The sequence below is a fragment of the Lissotriton helveticus genome, chromosome 5_1 (genome assembly GCF_964261635.1).
Source record: "Lissotriton helveticus chromosome 5_1, aLisHel1.1, whole genome shotgun sequence".
NCBI lineage: Eukaryota > Metazoa > Chordata > Amphibia > Caudata > Salamandridae > Lissotriton > Lissotriton helveticus.
In genome coordinates, this window is record NC_136065.1 from 2,011,495,931 (window position 1) to 2,011,516,474 (window position 20,544).

The window sequence follows — 20,544 nt, forward strand, 5'->3', positions numbered from 1 at the left end:
TTTACTACCTCTGTTGCCAGGCTCAATTCGCCTATTACTGGTACACGCCGCACGCTTTCACACCACACGTTGCGGTAGAGGAGGGTGACGCTTACCCGGTCCCACTGCGAGGTATTCTCACACACACGCGACGCCGCACTCCCAAACTAGAGATCAATACTCTGGACATCACTGTGGCAGCCTGGCAGGCACGAACAAGCTACCACTATACGCGCCCGTGCTACCTATAGAAGGACACGCAGCGTTGTCAGTCACACAGGACCAGGGATCTGTCAGGGCACTAAGAGAGGTGGGCATTACGCATATGGGAGACGTATTCCCGGAGGGCACATACCTCGTGGAGGAAGATCTCTCATACATACAAAACCCTACATTATTGTTTAAATTCACGTGTTACAGATTGCGGCGAGCAATCAAAGAACATTGCCCGTGTTTCCCAAATGAGCCAGCAATGCTGTCGGCGTTACAATTGACAATTACAGTCCCTACGAAAAGAAAACTGGTCACCAAGCTACACAGGGCGGTACAGAAAGATACACCACACGACGCCGCCAAATGCCTGGCACGGTGGAACCCTGACATTGACCCTCCACTAACTAACGAGGAATGGATGAAAATATGCTCCATCACAGGACGACTATCGTCCAACAGCAATCTTCGTATCATACATCTTAAGTTTCTACACCAGACCTACCACTTCCCTCACAGCTTGTGGAGAGCTGGGCTTAGAGCAACTGACGACTGTAAACGGTGTGGACTGGGGGGGGGGCGGTTTTTTGTACACCTGGCGTGGCAGTGTCAACGAGTGTTTTGTTACTGGGCAAAGATAATAGGGATGCTCAATGATATGACGGGTTTGAATCTGTGTAACACTCCATCACTGCTCATTGGGGCACGGGCCGCAGTTGAAAGGGAAAATTGGGAACTTTGTTCAACTGGCACTGTTGCTGGCGAAGAGGCGAGTTCTATTCACCTGGGACAGCCGGAGGTGCCCCAAACCGGATGGTTGGCTTAAAGATGTTGTGTACTGTCAAGATCAATTAGAGACTTATGCGGACGAACTGCCAAGGTCGTCGCGGCCCACAGACATTTGGGCTCCACTGCGGAAATACTTGCTGGCTTGTGACGACCTAACTTCTGATTGACATGTTGTACTCAGGAGGTTTGATATACAGGACCCTTGACACCTCTGATAATGTGATTATGATCTGGTGAGATTGGGGTGAAGGCCTTAGATACCACTGGATCGCCCATACCAGCATGTTTTATGTAGGGTGCAACTGCAGATATACTACAGTGGAGAAGTACTACTAGTGGAGAAGTGTGGCTCAATGGTTAGAGCAGGCAGACCTTGATGCAGAGCTCTGGCCAGGGACCAGGGTTCGATTCCCGCCTCGGCGGGTCTCCGGTTCATTAATTCCCCTGACTGGATATTCTCGCCTCAGTGTCTGTTCTGATCATGGGTCCCACGCTGCAACTCTGGGCAATAGCTTGCTTAGTCTCCACAACGGCCCCAAAAGCGCTGGGATGCCTGGCTGCACCTGGGGGGTGCCCAGGAGTGGACATTTCCCAGGAAAGCCAGGAAGGGTTCCTAAGCGGTATACGGACAGCGCCGGGACACCTCCGGTGGAGGTAGCTGTGCGCTTTACAAATTCCGACATTTACATTTACATTTTATAACATGACATTTGGCTTTTTTGTTACTGGTCATAGATTTATGAGCGTCGAGCTGCTGTAACGTATAGATCGAGATATGCATTTGATGTAATTGTGCTGATTGCTCAATGTCATTTCAATATAACTTTACAAAATAAAAAAAAAAGTGTCTTGGCAGATCTTTTGAGTGTGGATCTCACGTAACTTGGTGTGTTAAGATGTAATATTTTGTATAGGGTATAAGCCAGTGTAAGTTTTATTCTGGCCTCAAGAGGAAACCGGTGCAAGTTTCTGAGAACCATGTTTTTTAGGGCTCGCCTGGCGTTGCAGCGATTAGCGCTACCGCTAGCGAGCCTTATTGTCGTTGTGTTGGCTTCCCAAGTGGTACAGACCGGTGCACGCGCAGACACCGGTCTGTGAACGCGCAGGGAACGCCAACGTGCATGCTCACGGCGTCACGCTTCTGCCCTCCCGCGTCTCTTCCGTCTTTGGCTCTGATCAGCTCGGTGCGAAGTGAGTGCATTATTTCTAATCTGCCGCCGACCACATACCAATGAAGTGAGAGCTGGCCGCCGGATCATAAACGGTTATGCAAATGCCGCTAATTGTAACTATTAACATAATTTAGTGCTTACAACCATATTCGCACTCCTAATAATTCTCCCGGAATGGAGCGTCTCTCGGCGGCTTATAGCCTGCAGGACAGTCTTCCATCACCAGCACGAAATGTTTTAATAACCTGCCAGCTGGGCGGCCGATGACACGACGCCTTCATTACGGGACCGGCGCCCGGCCGACATAATGGGACGCTACCGCACGCCAGCGCGCGCGAGAAGAGGTGTGCACGCGGATCGATGCGGCGGCGCGGAGTAAGACGGGAGCTCCTTCACGCGACAGCGGAAGCACAGACCCGCCAATAACCCAATTGCCCGTGTCCTGGCTACGCGTGCTATCATGTGGGCGTAATCTGGTTATCCTTTCGTTTCTCTTTCCCTTTTATTTTTAAAAACATATTGGCAATACAAGGAGACATTCTTTATTCTCGTCAAAGGTCTTTGCTCATATGTTTTTTTTAACAAGCACTAGGAGGCAATATGCGGTTAACTGGTAAGCCACATGCTCCCTAGTCAGTACTCACACCCAGCAGCGCTATACTTTAGTGCAGACAGCAGAGCTAGCTAGCAACCTTGCACTTGTCACCAAATCCAGTGCAGACTTGCTATTAGTGCGGCCCGTTTTCCGTCATAACAAGGTTTTTTTTAAGGCATATTGTGGCAATCAGGCACCCTCTGGTGGATGTCTGCAGTGGCGCCACAATGGGCGACCACAGATTTGCAAAGCAGTTCACATTTGCCTTAAGTAGTACAGAGTGACTCTGCTGTAACAGGTTGTCTGTCACGGACACCGCACCCCCTCACTTGCTACAACCAACAAAGCCATCACAGGCAACAGAGGTAAAACTCACTTGTCACAGAGATGATGCCTTTATTGGAACAATGAAAACAAGAAATAGAATTACAGCACTAAGAAGACTGCGACATGCAGCGTATTAGATTGTTTGGAAAGAAACACAACCCTTAGCCTCTGCACAACACTAACACAGCTGACATGGGTTAGACAGGGGGCAGTAGGACCCATCAACTACTGCCAAAGATCCTGTCGATGACGTACCTCACTCATGCAAAATAGGTTGGAGGTCGCAAGGGACCACAACAAGCATTTCCCCTCAGAAAACCCTCTGCTTGCAAACCACATTATGCACACTTACATGGACAGGGGGAGGCTAATTGTATGAAGCATGCCCCATACTCCATTACCTTATCAGAGGGAAGCTCTTAAAGGCAGACATCAGTCATCCCAAGAGAACAAAGAAACACCATAAGGCCAAGGACACGGCAAGGCTGCGCTATATATAAACACACAACATGACCTGATAACAACTATTTATTGTCACCACTGTAACAGTATATGTATTCTGGTCAGAATTCTATGTAACACCGATTATATTGGGAATGTTGCGGAAGCATTTTGTTTTATATATGAATGTAGTTATGCAACTGGAACAGTACCGCAACATGGAAGAGTATACACCAATACATTTGACAAAATAAATTCTACAGCATTAAACAGTATAAGGTTTTATAAAGACCAGTACTTTTATGCAGAAATAGTAACCGGCAACGAAAAGCCTAAAAGGTTTCTAAGAACATTCAGGCCAGAATGAAAATCCCTACTAGAAGATGCCTAATAAGTAATATCTAGAGAATGCATGTGACCTACAAATGTTCTTGCTAGGGATACTTCCCATGAAAGCCACCAATGGCACCTGAGCTCTGATACAGAGTGTGCACAAAATCATTTGGAAGCACAGAACTGTACGCTTGTTCCTGTGTGCCATACCGAGCCTGTACATTTAGCAAGTGTGTCCTGCATCCAACCTGCTGCGTGTGAAGAGGTAGTAGAGCAACACTTAGATGTATTCATGTAGAATTTCAAGGACAGCCTCCCCTCCAACTTGTAAACCATCTCCTCAGAGGAAGAATGAAGATATAGGAAATAGTACTGGAAGTTATATATTTCATTGATCGATAAGTTTAACAGAACTCAAGGACCACATGAACAGCATTTCCCATTATCTTTTTATGATACAAAATCATGCAGGACTTGTACAGGAGAGGAGAGAAAGGAAAAAGAGTAACTACACTGCTTTTGTGGATGCTTTTGTAGCAGCAAGCTAGATTGTTCACATATTCATCAGGGGACTTGGTACAGGTAAGCATCACAGGAATGATGGGCATCACTGACTTCATCAAGTAAGCCAAAGTATTCCATGGCCAAATTCTTGCTCATTCTATGAGCCTGTGGAGTCTTTCATGGCAGCTCCACTGAACTCTGCTTTGAACTTAGAAACCTGCAGATGGGCATGGGTTATTTCTCATTAAAAATAATTATCTGTTTAATCTAGTCAAAAATCAAATTCTGCAAATGGGGCTCCAGTGGCCAGGTATCGCCAGGTTATAGATAAAGTGAAAGCAAGAAAAGACATAGTCATCTTCCAATCTGACAAGGGAGGAGTATTGTTTTGTGGCCCCTAAACATGTACACACCAGAGGCAAAACGTCCAAAAAGAGATCCAAATTGTTATTGCACGGTATATGAGACCAATATTAAGGAAGTGAAGGACAAATATATCACTGCGTTATTCAGGTGGAGGGGGATAGGTTTGATCTCACAGGAAAAATATCTGTTTTTGAGAGTTGATTCACCGGTGACACCTATACTATATTTGATTCCTAAGATAAATACAAAAACACTGAATCCCCTGGGGAGACCAATAATATCAGCTATTGGGGCCCTTTTGAGACTACCTTCCAATTTATTGATTACTTCCTGCAGGTACATGTTCGAAATCTGCCCTCCTTTATACAAGACACAGGAGATTTTCTGCGTAGAATATATGATATTGCCTGGTCTTTATGACTCTAGATGTCACCTCTCTCTACACTACCATTTCTCACCAAGATGGTCTCAACGCAATGAAACATTATTTAGGTAACAGACCCATTCATTTACACTAGCATACAATAATGCCTTTAGAGATGGCTGAATGGTGTCTGCAGAATAGTTTCTTCATTTTCGGCAAGCATACTTTCAAACAAATCAGGGGCATGGCCATCGGCACCTGCTTTGCCTCCAGTTACACTAATCTGCATATGGGCTGGTGGGAGGAGCAGGTGCTCACGGTTGAATTTGCCACAGAAAATGTAGTCCTATGGACACAGTTTATCGATGATTTTTTTATTCTGTGGAATGGTACCCCCGAACCAGCTATGGCATTTGGAGAAAAACTGAATAACATCTGCTTGAATTTCAACTTTACATCCAATGTCAGTACCTCGAAAATACAGTTTTTTTGGTTTGGCTATTTTTGTAAGAAAAACAATAACAGTTACACAAAGACTCCATTTTACTTGCGGGTAGGTTCCCTCCTAGCAAATAAAACAAGCATTAAAAATGCAATAGGTCTCGCCTTTCATTAAGTTAAAGCCATTTGCTTTGCTATACAATACCAAGTTTCAAGTTTAAATACTTTATTCGACAACTTTGTCATAAAAGCATAGATCCCTAAGCTAAACAAATAAATACTACGCTAGATTTTTTAAGAACAAATTAAAATGCATATTACATTTTATACTTTCTTGGCGAATAACTCAGTAAAATTGTACATTTGTAAAATCAAGTCACAGCACAAGATCTTAGAGGAATAAATTGTCCTTGTAGATAATTACAGTTTTAAAGTGCGCGTACGTATTATCCAGGCCCACCCCATATATTTGGCTACAGCGATTGCAAGATTGGGGGCACAATTTGATTTTAGAATCCTTAACGCCTCTATATGTTTCCTTGTCCCCAAATTCCTGCAAGCCGGCTTTAACCATCTACTTCTTGGGGCAGCATATAATGGGCAAACAAACAGAAAATGTGGGATGTCCTCTACATGTGCTTTGCAGTAAAAGCAAGTATTTACATTACCGGAAGACCATTTGGCCGTAAAAGCATTAAGGGGTAAAGAGCCAATTCTAAGCTGAAAATACAGTTTCCTGTCTAGAGGCTTAGCAATCAAATCCCAGTACTGTTCTAATTTTGGAGTAGTTTTAAATTCCAGAAACTGGGATGTCAACACGGATAGTTGATTGGAAATCAATACAGTATTATTTATCATATCCCAATACATTTTTTTCAATAGAATCTTAGATGGAAAAACATGTGGGTCTACTGCAGTCCACAGATGCTCAAGGTGCAATTTTTGAAGTAATTTCTTTACTTCTTTGAGCCACGGTACTTTATGGAACCTATCAGAATTAACAACATCCAAGAGGGCAGCTGCGTAGTGACTTAGTTCAGGAGTGGTTTTTACACGCCTCCAATAAAGGAGGGGACGCAGTCTGACCGTGTCCTCGATCTTTTTCCTCCCGAGATCATATTGAAGTGGGGTCGAGGGGGTGCTCTGGGGGACACCAATTATTCGGCGAAGAAATTTATTTTCTGCAACGACTAATGAATTCAAATTGGTGAAACCCCATAATTCTGATCCGTAAAGTCAGGCGCCCAACACTTTCATGCTGTAAATCTCCATTATTGGCTGGATAGGTCTTGTAAATGAAGATTTGTGTTTTTGGGCTATTGACCCTGCCAGCTGATTAAATTTTAGCACCATAGAGTCCATATGGGATTTCCAATTCATGTTGGCATTGAAGGAGATGCCTAGGTAGGTAAAAGCATTCACTTCCTCCAGTGAGGACCCATTATAGTTCATTTTCCCCTTGAATTTCTTTGCGGGATTCAGGTTCATAAATTTAGTCTTTGATGTATTTATTTCCAAGCCCCGAATCCGGCAGAAGTCACCAAAAGCGTTTATTGACTTTTGTAATCCGCTAGGGGTCCGCGAGACCAGCAAGGTGTCGTCTGCAAACATTAACACTGGAACTCGCTCCCCATCTAATAATGGGGCATCTGTCGGAAATTGCTTCAAAAAGTCAACTATGCCATTAATATAGAGGGAAAATAAAGTGGGGGCCAGGACGCAACCCTGCCTCACTCCTCTGTCCACAGGGAAGGGTTCTGTGACATCTCCCTGTGCACCCCATCTAATCCGGGCATAGTTGTTCTCGTGCAACCTTACAAGCAAAGTCAATAGCTCGGGGCTTATTCCGAGATCCCGCAGGACAACCCATAACTTTTGTCGGGGGACTAAATCAAACGCTGACTTCAAGTCAACGAAAACAGCAAATAGTGGACCATTTAGCAAGGTTACGTTTTTCCAGTACATAGTTAAAAAATGGAATACTTGGTGGACAGAGCTGGTTAAAGGGCGGAAACCAGCTTCATACGGGGAAAGGATGTCCTTATCATCTATCCAGGCTTGTATTTTATTTTGTACCATCCTGCCCATCAGTTTTTGTGCACAGTCGATAAGGCTAATGGGCCTATAATTGCTTGGTAAAGCCTTGTCCCCTTTTTTGTAAACAGGTATTATTTCCGCTCCTTTCCATGTTGCTGGAATCTTTGCTCCTTGTGCGATGGCATTACCAAGCCATGCAAAGTATTTGCACCAATTAGCCCTGTCCAATAGAAACACATCCGCCGGTATTCCCTCAATTCCTGGCGCCCTTCCTCTGGTTACTCCATCCATTGCCTCATTCACATCTTTCGGTGTAAATAGTTCATGGGTATAAAATACCCTTACTGGAAGGGATTCAGTTTGTGATACCAAATTGTCTGCATATTGTGGTTTAAAAAAATCCACCCAAGCCTCCTTAGCTACATGATTTTTCGGACAATCGGCTACTCCCCCAGAGCCCCACTTTAGAATGGCCCAGAACTCTTTCTGATGTTTATCGGCACATGCTTTCTTCAGGTCTAACCATATGTTCTCATCCCACAATTTTTTTGCCTTAATTTGTATTTTTCTGTATTCATCCCTGGCCTTTAAAACTCCTGTTTTGGATCTCAGCGCTACACTAAGATTTTGTCGCGCTAATCTGCAGGAATGGTCGTACCATCCTCTTTTTATAGGTAGTCTAACTCCCTTCCTCTGGTTAGTTTTTAAAAAAAATAACTTCTGTATGTTTGCAAAAAACTTTGGCTGTGACTCTTCAATCAATTGTTTAAAATTTATTTCATTAATAAGGGTCTGTAGTCTGGTTACCTCTTCAGTAACTATCCCCTCTAGGGCCTGCATATCCCCAGGTTTGTCTACCAAAGTTGCCCATTTGATGTGTCGGAGATTGTTAGAAGTAACAACGTCTAATGACGTAAGATCCCTAACCGGGTTTGTTGAGTTTACATCTTGTTCCAGGTTGAAGAGCAGGCACAAAGGGTTGTGGTCGCTCTCCAATCTTGGAATCACCTGCATATCGACCACTTTATGCCAACCTCTGACATCTATAAGAATATAATCTATCCTACTACTTGATCTCAGATTGTCAAAGGTGTGCTTACCCTGTAAATCAGAGGAGGTGCGGCCATTTACTGCCCTCAGTCCTCTGGATAGGCATAAACTTTTAGTCTGTATTGCCCCTTCTGTCCACTTTTTTACCAGCGGGAGGTCTAATTGGGGGATTCCCCATTTAGTGTCTTCCTCTTGTGCCAGGTCATTATCCTCGCATCCTAGGGGTTCAAATGTTGTATTCAGATCTCCCCCCACCAGGATAGTATACTGCGTTGGTAGGGTCTCTATGTCATTATCTAATGCTCCTATCACATCAGAAACTGTGCCCCCTTGGGTTCCCCTGGCATAGATGTTATATATTGCCAGGTTATAACCATCAGCCCAGGTGAGCACTATAGAGAGTAAGTCACTGTTAATAGTATGACTCTGCTTGATGGTACATTGCAGGGTTTGGCGTATCCATATAATAAGACCCCCAGAAGGCCGCCCCTTGGTGTTCTTTTTCGCAGGTACATAAAAATTTAAAAAGCCCTGGCGAAAAACTGGTGCTACTGACCATGTTTCCTGTAGCATGATGACATCATGATGGTCAATGAACTCGCACCAGTCGGGAGTCTCTAATTTATGGTGGATACCCGCTATGTTCCATGAAATGAACTTGATATTACCTTTCGATGCAGTATTCGCCTCTTGTGGAAATATGCTCTGATTAAAAGGGAGCAAGGGGGATGGAGAATTAATTTCCTCGTTAATGGTAGTGGTATAAATATCTAGTGGGCTATACACTACCAAACTAGGAGTGTAATCTCTATGGACAGGAATCTTACCCTCACAACAATCTGTTTCTGGCTTCATTAAGGTGTTATTGATTCTGCGGTTAACCTCTACAACCTTAAATTTTCTTATGCTCCACGATTCTTCCAGTCAATCACATTGGCTTAGACCCGAAAGGGCCGAGAACCTATTATCAGTCAAAATACCCCAATTATTTCTATTTTCTGGGATTTTGGCTTTTCTAAGTACAGGGTTCCACTTCGTTTTCAGCATTGTTGGGTTTAAGTTGTTGCCTTTTTTTATATAAAAGAAATCCAACGTTAGTGGCACTATTTCAGTGGATCTACGCTGAGGGGGGTATATATTAGCTAGAATATTTGGCAAAACTTCTGGGTCTGAGAGGTGTAGCACCACACAATCCCCCTTGAATTTTTTACTGCCACCCCCAATCCATTCAACTCTTCTAGCTTTAACTACTTCCTGTGCCAGCTGGTCCCTGCCACCCAGTTTAAAAGCCATGTTCTTTGATAACCAATGGAGTGATTTGTTTATCAAAGAAGGGATGTTCTCTACTTGCCCTGGTTCCAGTTGAGGGACATTTGCTAGGACCAATATTAGTGGGGAGGCTTCCACAATTAATTCAACGGGCCCCCTCTCTAAGTTGTCATCTTCTTTAGTACCTCTAAAACTCGGCCCTGCAGAGTCCCCGTTATTAATATCTGAATCTGGGACTCTCAAATCCCCCCCCCCCTTGCACTAATCTCCTCGTGATATTTCGGGGAGTATTTGCAAGTAAGTCCGACCCAGGAACAGTTTGGGTAGTTTTTGGATCAACTCTAGGTGCTTGTAGGGGGGTTTTCGATGTTTCCTCTAATGTTTTTTGCAAAAGTACCCCCAGTCTGTTAACCTCTTCTGTGAGCTGGTCTATTTTGCTTAGGAGCGGTTTGGTTATAGATTTGATCTTGTTATCCACAGCATTCAGTAACTTCTTAAATTGGTCTTCATCCAGGTAGATCTTTCCTCCTGCATTACCCCTTATATCATCTCCACTGTTTCCCTGGGGGGAAGCATCGGGCGCTTTTTACTTGATCGAAGGCCACCCCGTTTAGGTATGTTCTTTCCCCCCCCCCTTTGTTACTCTTGGGGCTGGGACCAGTATAGAGGGCTCCTCTTCTAGAGCAATAATGTCAATATCTTGCACACTCTCAGGTGCTGGTTCAGGGATGGCTACTAGAAGCTGGGTCGGTGTATTGTTATCCGGGATCTGGAACACCTCATTACTAATATCAAGAGCAGGAGTAGTTAAAGACGTGTTATCGATAAGCAAGTCTGGCGAGTAACTCAATCCCAGGGATGATCTCCTGTCTGAATTAATTTTGGCAACTTTCTGAACCATGTAATTGTCTATGGTGTTGATGGAAACTGTCGAAGATTTGGATTTAGACATTTTCCAGACAGTTTTACCAGGATACAACTATGCAGGATCGTGGGATGTTACGTCAATGTGGTATCACAGGCACATACCATAGGGTGTGGGAGAATACAACTTACTTGAGTGTTTTTGCACAGAGTCGTAGGCCCTGCCCCTGCCTCTTCGTGCCAATGAGGGCCGTAGAGGGCCCGCCCTTTGCCCGGGCTTAGCCCCGGGCGTCCCGCTCGCGTCCCACGAGGCGGGGGTGTCAGGGAATTTATTGCGCCTCCTGGCGCGTTCTCCCCGCGTTTGTCGTCACCTCCTGCGCGCCGCCGCGTGGCCTGCCAGGTGTTGTAGTCCCCGGAGCGGCGGCGCGGTGTTTGTGGGCTTCGTGACTCTTGGCGGTGGCGGCTGGTACCTGTGGCAGCTTTCGTTGACTCTCGGCAGTGGCGGCGGTAAGTTAGGCTCCCCCGCTCTGCCGGGGTGTCAGGGAATTTATTGCGCCTCCTGGCGCGTTCTCCCCGCGTTTGTCGTCACCTCCTGCGCGCCGCCGCGTGGCCTGCCGGGTGTTGTAGTCCCCGGAGCGGCGGCGCGGTGTTTGTGGACTTCGTGACTCTTGGCGGTGGCGGCTGGTATCTGTTGCAGCTTTCGTTGACTCTCGGCAGTGGCGGCGGTAAGTTACCATTAGCAAAGCAAATGGCTTTAACATAATCAAAGGTGAGACCTTTTGCATTTTCAATGCTTGTTTCGTTTTTGGCAGCTTCGTTAGGGGCCAAAAGGTGGGAAGGTAGATCAGCTTGGCCTGAATTGCTTTGGTCACTTAGGGACGCACCAGAAACTGCACTACCTGTCAAAAGTCATGGGGTGGAGAAATGCCTTTTTGACAGTGGACAATGTGGCCTGCACTTTGGAAGCTACATGCTCTAAGTAGGAAGCCATGGTGAGATGCGATTAATCTGTGTGCCTAATGATTTGACCTCCTTTAACTTGACAGATTTGCTTGTTGCTAAATGCTGAGAGCATTCATTAGAAGTTTTTGATTCATGGTACTATTCAAGAGGTGCTCTGTTTTTACTCTGGGTTTAGTTAAAGTAGATGTTCTGACGTCCTTGGATTTTCCGCATGGCATCAGCTAGATCAGGGAATGGGACTGCCTAATGATGAATGACCACACCAGAATCCCTATTGGGATTCTCAGCAGCTCCATGTAAAGATTAAGCAGTTCTGCTACTAGAATGGAACATTTTGAGGTCTCCACGTTATACAGGTGTGATCCTGGACGATTGTCTACCAATTCTAATTATTAATTTTTAGTTGGTTACGGAAAAGCCAAAGCATTTAAAGACCTCGCCTCCGATGCCTCTCTGAGTCTTCAAGCTGTGCACAATCTGGCAGCGATCAATATCTTAAAAATCGTTGATAAGTCCAGGAGTACATGCTGATCTGTCATCTAGACTACAATAGCTATCATCCAGGATTGTTACAATTCAATGGCTGCACTTTACTCTCTAGGTATCCGTAGCTTGGGGAGTTTGGTCTCAGGGCTATAGTTAATTGAGTTTCCCAAGGGCACCTTGAGGATTCTTTATCTGAGCAGTGATCAGCCCAGTTTTTAAAGAATTCAAAGAGTTCAGGAGATGCTTCCACTTAGTTATGAGTTGATTAGTCATCCCTACAAGCCGGAGAATGAAATTCTCTTTGATGATTACTAAAGGTATACGATCTCCTACCCCATAACATAATGTTTTACATATTAGCGATGTCCTAAATCCATTGGCATCTGTACAAAGATGATGTAAAGGTTCACTTAACATCACCCTATTTTCTAGGGCTGTAAGTGAAGCGACCCTTGGAGAAAATGTTTCTTGTGGAGAAAACATTGGTGTAGCTGTTTTATGTGCACATACATGGAAGATTTCCATAAGCGTCTTCAACCATGGCCAGTTTGCTCGTTTATCTTGGATTTTATATCAGTTGGGTAATTCTTGCTCTGTTGCTTGAACTTAAGACCTTTTTTATTCTGCACACACCTCATGTTTCCATATTGAAAGACTGGTTTTAAGCGGTGAAAAGGGAAGACATGGATTGCTTAAAACTATCTGGGCCAGTGGTTCTTAACTTGGGGTCTGGGGCCACTGGGTTTCCGCAAGGCCTACTCGGGGTTTGTAACTGCTCAGAAAATTAAATAATATTAATAGAGTAATAACATGTATATGAATAAGGAAGCAAAATATACAATTTTACATTTTAAAACTTTCTGTAATGTGAGGCTAAAAATTAGGTTGGTATCCTTAACTTGATTCATTTTTCTAAATATTTGTGAATGGAATAAAACGTTTCATCATTCATGTATTTGTTTGATTAATAATTGTTTCTTTTATTTTTGTGTATTGTTTTGTGGTTTAAATCATAGAAAATACTTGGGCCAGGGTCCCATGCTTCCAGTTATGACCCAGTGGAGGGTCCCAGTATTTCAATAAAGATTCAGTGGGTGATCCCAGGTTCCAGTAATGATTAAATTGGGGTCCACTGACCTACGCAGTTACATCGCTTACTGCATGATTTAAGTCCCTGTTGACTTTCGGTATGTGTGTCACTCTCGGAGATTATTATGGTCCTAGTCTCCAGAGGTGGGAATGCTTGGAGACAGTTTTCCAAATTTGACCCCCTACTAACTTCTTCATTTTACAATACGGATAATTCTATTCTGACAAGATCTTAAATCTGCTATACTCCTAATCTGCCATTTTTGGATCTCTGGGCATTCAAATCTGAAATGTTAAAATGCAAATTGATTTTTTGCCCCAAGGAAGACGCCTGCAGCAAGCTTCTCTGAGGGTTTGGGAGGGGTTCCTGTTACATCATATATGAGGATTGTCCTTAAAACATTTTTGGAAAAAATGTATTGTTACAACACTTAAAATATACATTGGCTTTTTTGACTCCAAATTTTGACATCAATGTGCATGCTAATATTGAGCTTACATTTTCAAACATGTACTGTGCTCGACCAGAATCTTAAATGCATATGCTACAACTGGAATTGTGTGTTGGAGTTCATTTGTGAATGATACAACTCTTTATAAGTATGATTATCATAACAGTAGGAACCCGGGAAAGGTTACCACAGCTTGCTTCTCATGGCTATCTAGTTGCCCCTTGAGGACACCAACTCTAGTTTTGCCCAAATCGGTGGTGTCTAGATATAGGCAGACATAAAGCATACATATTTGAAACCCTTTATATTAGAAGGTTCCCAATTCTAAACACTTGTTCTTTGCAAAGTGGCATGTCTGACAAGGGACACAGGCTTTTCAAAGTCTTATTATGAAGCTACCACTGCTGTCGTATCTAGTGCTTTCTGGAAAATGAGGTGCATGTGGATAACTGAAATATTGTGCATGACTCTGCCAAAGATTTGGGAAATCAACATGGCCTTTTTTTCTGTTGGTGGGGAACTTGGAAGCAGTAGGTTCTAGCTATCTCAACAGAGCATGAATTTTACAAGTGAACTGACACCCAAGTCTCAAGTCTGGGTCATAGGCCTCCCTATAGCAGTGAAAATACTAAGCTTGTGGCTCTGTAAAGAAAAACCCTGGCAGAAAGCTACTATTACAGATAGGCAGCTTTTACAAATTACACACTGTCTGGCCAATTGGTTGGTAGGCCACGCCTGAAATATAATTTTTTCATGTGCGTCTATCCCTGTGAATATAATTTGCTTTCTTTTGTTTGCCCACAGAGTAAATGTGAGGTTCATCTGGACCGGCTGAAAAGGAAGCGTGAGAGAATAGTGCATCTAACAGCAATCACCGAGCACCGGGCCCATGAGATGGAGGCAAGTCTCATTTCCTTTCCTTCTGCAGGCCTGTAATTGAGTAACACCTGTGATAGTCAGAGATTCTCTTCAAAGGAGGCTCAGTGATATCTAACCCAGCATTGCAAAGGGACAGCTTATGATGTTCTGGCTTGATCGCTCAACACATAATTCCAATGTTAGAAGAGACTAGAAATAGCCCTAGAACATTCTAAGATATTAAAGTAGTGGTTCCCAAACTGGTGGATTGCGAGCCGATTTTTGGTGAGTCGCCAAAGTCCTGGCCTAAATGTAAGTACAGCAGGGATCATGCCTCACATTCCTTGTTCTTGTGATGATTAGGCTGGAGAAGGGCATATTGATTCAGGGTCAGGGAGTCTGAGGTACCAGAGGCAGAGGTCTCCTGTCTGTATGTTTAGAAGCACATTTCTGAAGAGCATTGGACTGCTTTTTCTTCTACTTGCCCAATGTATAGACAGTAAGGGATGTTAATGGTTTGTCTACGGAATTGATTTGGGGACCCCAAAGACCAGATGGGCTGCAGGACTTGAATGGAAAGACGCGGCTCATTTAGCGGCAATAGGAATTTAAATATCATTTGAGAGTGTTGGTATGTAAGCACCTGAATCATGATTCTCTATTCAGTTAGACCAGCAGATATAAACTGAAGCTGGAGGTTTAATCGGATTATCAATGCATTTCAAGTAGCGGATGGCCAGTAATGGATGCAACCATTTAGGAATAAAGAAAGTGCCACTGGTCAGAGGTAGGTTTGTAAGAAGCTGGAGGCAATAGTTAAGTTGTGGTCCAAAATCTATGAGGAAGTACCTCCACTGAGGCCGCCAACACTCACTAGCTACCTCATTTGTTGAATATTAAAATGCATTTTTATGTCAAGGTAATGAGACCTGTAGGTATGTAAGAATAACGGGAAACAACCATTACATCGCAACTTTTACAACGCACTACCATTACAACGAAACTTTTACAACGCAAAAACCATTACAATGCAGGTATTTACAACGCAGGTATTTACAACGCAGGTGCTATTACAACGCATACCATTACAACGTAAGTATTGGTAAGTATATAATTATATTTAAATTATTAAATGTTTTTTTTTATGGGGTATGTTTTGGGTTCAGGGTCAGTTTTCAGTTTTTGGATAAAGGGGTATTTTTAGGGTTCAGGGTCAGTTTTCAGTTTTTGGGTAAAGGGGTCATTTTAGGGTTCAGGGTCAGTTTTCAGTTTTTGGGTAAAGGGGTATTTTTAGAGTTCAGGGTCAGTTTTCAGTTTTTGGGTAAAGGGGTATTTTTAGGGTTCAGGGTCAGTTTTCAGTTTTTGGGTAAAGGGGCATTTTTAGGGTTCAGGGTCAGTTTTGGGTTTTTGGGTAAAGGGGTATTTTTAGGGTTCAGGGTCAGTTTTCAGTTTTTGGGTAAAGGGGTATTTTTAGGGTTCAGGGTCAGTTATGGGTTTTTGGGTAAAAGGGTACAGGGTAAAAATAAAGTAAAATTAAATTTATATTAAATTAATTAAATTAAATTAAATTAATTAATTTAGAATTATTTACATTTGTAATTTAAATTATATACTTACCTATACTTACGTTGTAATGGCATGCGTTGTAATAGCCCCTGCGTTGTAAATACCTGCGTTGTAATGCCATGCGTTGTAATGGCACCTGCGATGTAAAAGTTGCGTTGTGATGCCATGCGTTGTAAATGCATGCGTTATAACGTCATACATCCAAGAATAACAAGGTCTCTATGTGACTTTGGAGTCTGATCAAGTTGTTGGACTGTACACTCTTTCAGAAGCACCGTAATATATGCAGTTGTGGTACTACCACCCACAGAGAAAGGGTTTCGCGGTGTATGCTGCAGATGTTCTGGATAGTGACAGGACAGCCGAGTATCACTAGGTAGACCCCTATTCCAATGAAGCAGTCTCTTGGGGATTATAACATCATCTGGAGTTACAAGTCCGGCCCTCTCAAGACTGAACAAGGTGGAGGAAGGGCCAGTCCCCCATCCCCAGCAGCATATCACAGTATGGAAAGGAAGCAACATTGGCAAGATTAGAGGAGAGGAGGGCTGCAGATTGTTCCAATTGAAGTAGCCCATTGAGCTAAAATCAATGGTCTCTAGCAGATCCTATGAGGCATGAAGGGGCTGCAGAGGTGATCTCAGTCACTGCCTACTACTCAGAAGCTCAGATTCTATGCGCTCTCCCTGTTTACCACATCCCCAGCCAGATGAAGCTTTAAGGTTTTTTTTCTACAGCTCTAACAAGAGTACAAAGTTTGGAGCAGATGCACGTAGGATAACCCACATACCAAAATTCAAACTGTGGAATTGCAATTGCTAGTGAAGAACTACGGGGCAGAAGTACATCGCTTTTTTTAGGTCGTAAACAGCCCAAATATCAGAATAGGGCCGTTTGCGACCGCAAAACAAAGAATTATGTTCAAAGCCCTATTTTGCGAGTCGGTATTTTATTACCGAATCACAAAATAGCATCCCTTCCTAATAGCGACTCGCAGTGGTATGTATTGACTTGAAGTAGGTGGTAACCCATTCGCAAACGGGTAAGGGTACCTAAGGGACCCCATCCTCTTTGTGAATGTTTGTATAAACGTTTTTTAAGAGCATACAAAGGTCCCACGGACCACTACGACTCTTGAAAAATTAAATCTTAGCATTTTTCTTTTTGAAATGCATCCCATTTTCCATTAAGGAAAATGGGCTGCATTTAAAAAAGTTAAAAACATTGCATAATTTAAAAGCAATCACAGACATGGTGGTCTGCAGATCCCAATAGGCCACAATCCCTGTGCTGTAAGTCATTCCCAATGGGTCGCAAACCGAGACATACCTCATGAATATGAATGAGGTAGGTCTATTTGCAGTGCACTGGGAATTGCTAAATGTGTGAAACACACATTTGTGTCCCTAAGTGACCCCTTCCCCTTTGTGAATGTTTGTAAGAACGATTTTTAAGAGCAGACAGTGGTCCCATGGACCACTATATACTCCTAAAAAATGCAAGAAAACTTTTTAAAATGTTCTTTTTGAAATGCATCTGGTTTCCCTTCAAGCAAAATGGGCTGCATTTGAAAAAAAGTAAAAACAATGCATAATTTAAAAGCAATCACAGACTTGGTGGTCTGCATACCCCAGCAGGCCACAACCCTGTGATTTTAGCGATTCCCACCCAGTGAAATGAAATGAATGAAATGAAATGAAATGAAATTAGATTTATAAAGCGCATGGCTGCCCGAGAGCGTCCCAGCGCTAACAGAAAATAGAACAAAAAGCCAACTGAGGAAAAAACCAATAATTAGGGGTCCTTGGGAAAAAGAATAGTTTTAAGTGCTTTTCGAAACTTAAGATGACAAGGTTCTGCACGGATCCAGTTGGGGAGAGAATTCCAACTTTTTGCTGCATTTACAGAAAAACGGCGACCGCCTGTGCGTGCCTTCCTAACTCTGGGGACCCTTGCAAGATTACCACGCTCCGACCGGAGATCCCGGGATGGTTTATAAGGGCATATCAGGCTCCTGAGGATCGGAGGTCCTTTGCCCTGCAGAGCCCTGTGGGTGACGCATAGCGCTTTAAAGATGACTCTTTCGCGTATTGGCAGCCAATGGAGTGCTCTCAGGGCTGGTCTGGCCGAAGGTCTTCTCGATGTGCCTGCAAGCATCCTGGCTGCCGCATTCTGCACCCGTTGGAGAATGTTAAGGGTGGCTTCCGGGGCTGCCAGAAACAGGGCGTTACTATAATCAAGCCTCGATAGTATTAACCCCTGAATCAGCAGTGTCCTGGACTGGGGAGGCAGGAGAGGGAGAACTTTCCGCACTGAACGGAGCAGTCCGAAGCACGTCCCCGCAACTTTCTGTGCATGGGCCTTTAAAAGTCAGATCGGGCTCAAGCCACACCCCTAGGCTTTTGATTTTTTTGGAGTGGGCAGCTCACCTAGGCAGGGAGGCCAAGCGGCTTTAGGGAAAGATGTAAGATGATGACCGAGAAGCATAATCTCAGTTTTCGCTCCATTGAGTCTAAGCCGCGAACTGGACATCCATGAGAATATCTCAACAAGGCAGGCGGAGAGGTTATCCAAACATCCTTCTTGTTGGGTTAGCGAGACGACTAATTGGGTGTCGTCCGCATAGGTGACTGTTTTAATCCCAAAGGGGGCGACTACTTCCTCCAGTGGGGCCATATAAACGTTGAACAGAGTAGGGCTCAATGAAGAGCCCTGCGGGACACCACACTGGAGGGGGATGGATTTGGACAGCAGACCACCTTCCCAAACTCTGAAAGATCGATTATTCAGAAAGGATGTGAGCCACTTAAGGGCCATTCCTGCAACGCCCACTTTGGCGAGACGGTGCGTTAGAATTTTATGATCCACTGTATCAAATGCAGCGCTTAGATCCAGGAGGATCATAACAGCGGATCCCCCTGAATCTAAGATGCACCTAGCCTCTTCTGCTACTACTAAAAGGGCTGTGTCTGTCCCTTGCCCCGGTCGAAAGCCAGTTTGAGAATTGTTCAGCAGTTGATTGTTTTCCAGAAATCCGGAAAGCTGCTGATTTACCATTCTTTCAGCGATCTTACTAAGACCGGGTAGCAGTGAGATCGGGCGGAAGTTGGCCAGGTCCATGGGGTCGAGCCCCGGTTTTTTCAAAAGGGTTTTGACCCTTGCCTGTTTCCAGCTGGGTGGCACGACCCCACAGGAGAAGGAGGCATTAAGGAGCTCTGTTGCCACTGGGGCAATCGTGTCTGCAATCTTCTTGAGTACATACATGGGCGCAGGATCGGCCGGGGAGCCACTTTTCATGGAGGAAAGGGCTTTACAAAAATCTTCCCTGGTAATACTGCTCAGAGAATCAAGCCGGGGGCCAGAGACGGCTGCCACATCTAAGTCAACATCCGGCGTAGAGAGAATCTGTGGAAGACTCTCAAAGATGTTAACTATCTTGGAGTCAAAAAAGTCTGCAAGTTGATTGCATCTTTCTTCTGAGCAGTCTAGGGTGTTAATAGGGGAAGGCACCTTAAGTAGTTGTTTAACTATCTTAAAGGTTTCTCTCGCAGAGTTGGAGGCCGAATTGATTTTAGTCTCAAAAAAAGCCATCTGTGCTTTTTTCAGGGAGGTTATATATAGTCTTAGAGCAGAGCGATATGCCTCTTTGTTGTTAATTGCCCAATCTTTCCTCCATCTACGTTCTAATTTTTTGCAGATTTTTCTAAGGTCTCTGAGCTCTGGATTATACCATGGAGACTTAAAAGTGCAACTTTTCTTTGTTACTGTTTTCAGCGGTAATACCTGATCAAGGGAGTTGTTCAACCAATTAGAGAAACTGATATCTGCGGCCAATGGGTCTGGTTCGATATTAGGGGCAGTTTGTTCAAGTGCTCTAGTCAGCTCTTCCAAAGATAGTTTGGGCCATGCCCTGTCAAGAGTACGAGGCGGCGCTGGCCGATGTACCTCTATACCTGTTTTCCAGGAAAATGGGACTAGGAAATGGTCGGACCATGGTACAGGAAGGGGGGGAGTAGAGAAGAGCTGATTACAGTTTGAGAAAATAGGGTCTAAAAGATGACCGTTATTATGAGTTGCCTCTTTATTTACAAGCCTTAGCTTAAGAGTTTTAAGATCTAAACAGAGATCAGATGAAACCTTGTCATTAGGATCATCGAGATGAAGATTCAAATCTCCTAGAATCAAAAAATTAGAAGAAAGAGCCGCGGCAATTAACGTGGTTTCTAGTAGGGATCCTATGAACTGTTTTATACAGCCCGGCGGGCGGTAGATAAGAAGACCTGAGAGAGATTTATTAGGTGTTATTTGAATAGTGAAGCGAGCACTCTCTGAGTCTGATATTTCGCAATCTTCAATTCTGCAGTTATATTTGTCTTTGTAGACTATAGC

The 20,544-nt window shown here is 43.9% G+C and overlaps 1 protein-coding gene across 3 annotated transcripts in view; it reads left to right on the top strand.

The window, feature by feature from the left end:
• LOC144756180 (E3 ubiquitin-protein ligase TRIM39-like) overlaps positions 1 to 20,544 on the top strand; it is a 472,432-nt gene that overhangs the window by 125,659 nt on the left and 326,229 nt on the right. For all 3 annotated transcript variants that reach the window (XM_078645771.1, XM_078645770.1, XM_078645772.1), the window contains one exon: positions 14,536 to 14,631. In XM_078645771.1, coding sequence (XP_078501897.1) covers positions 14,536 to 14,631 — 96 coding nt within the window. The remainder of the gene's footprint in view (positions 1 to 14,535; positions 14,632 to 20,544) is intronic.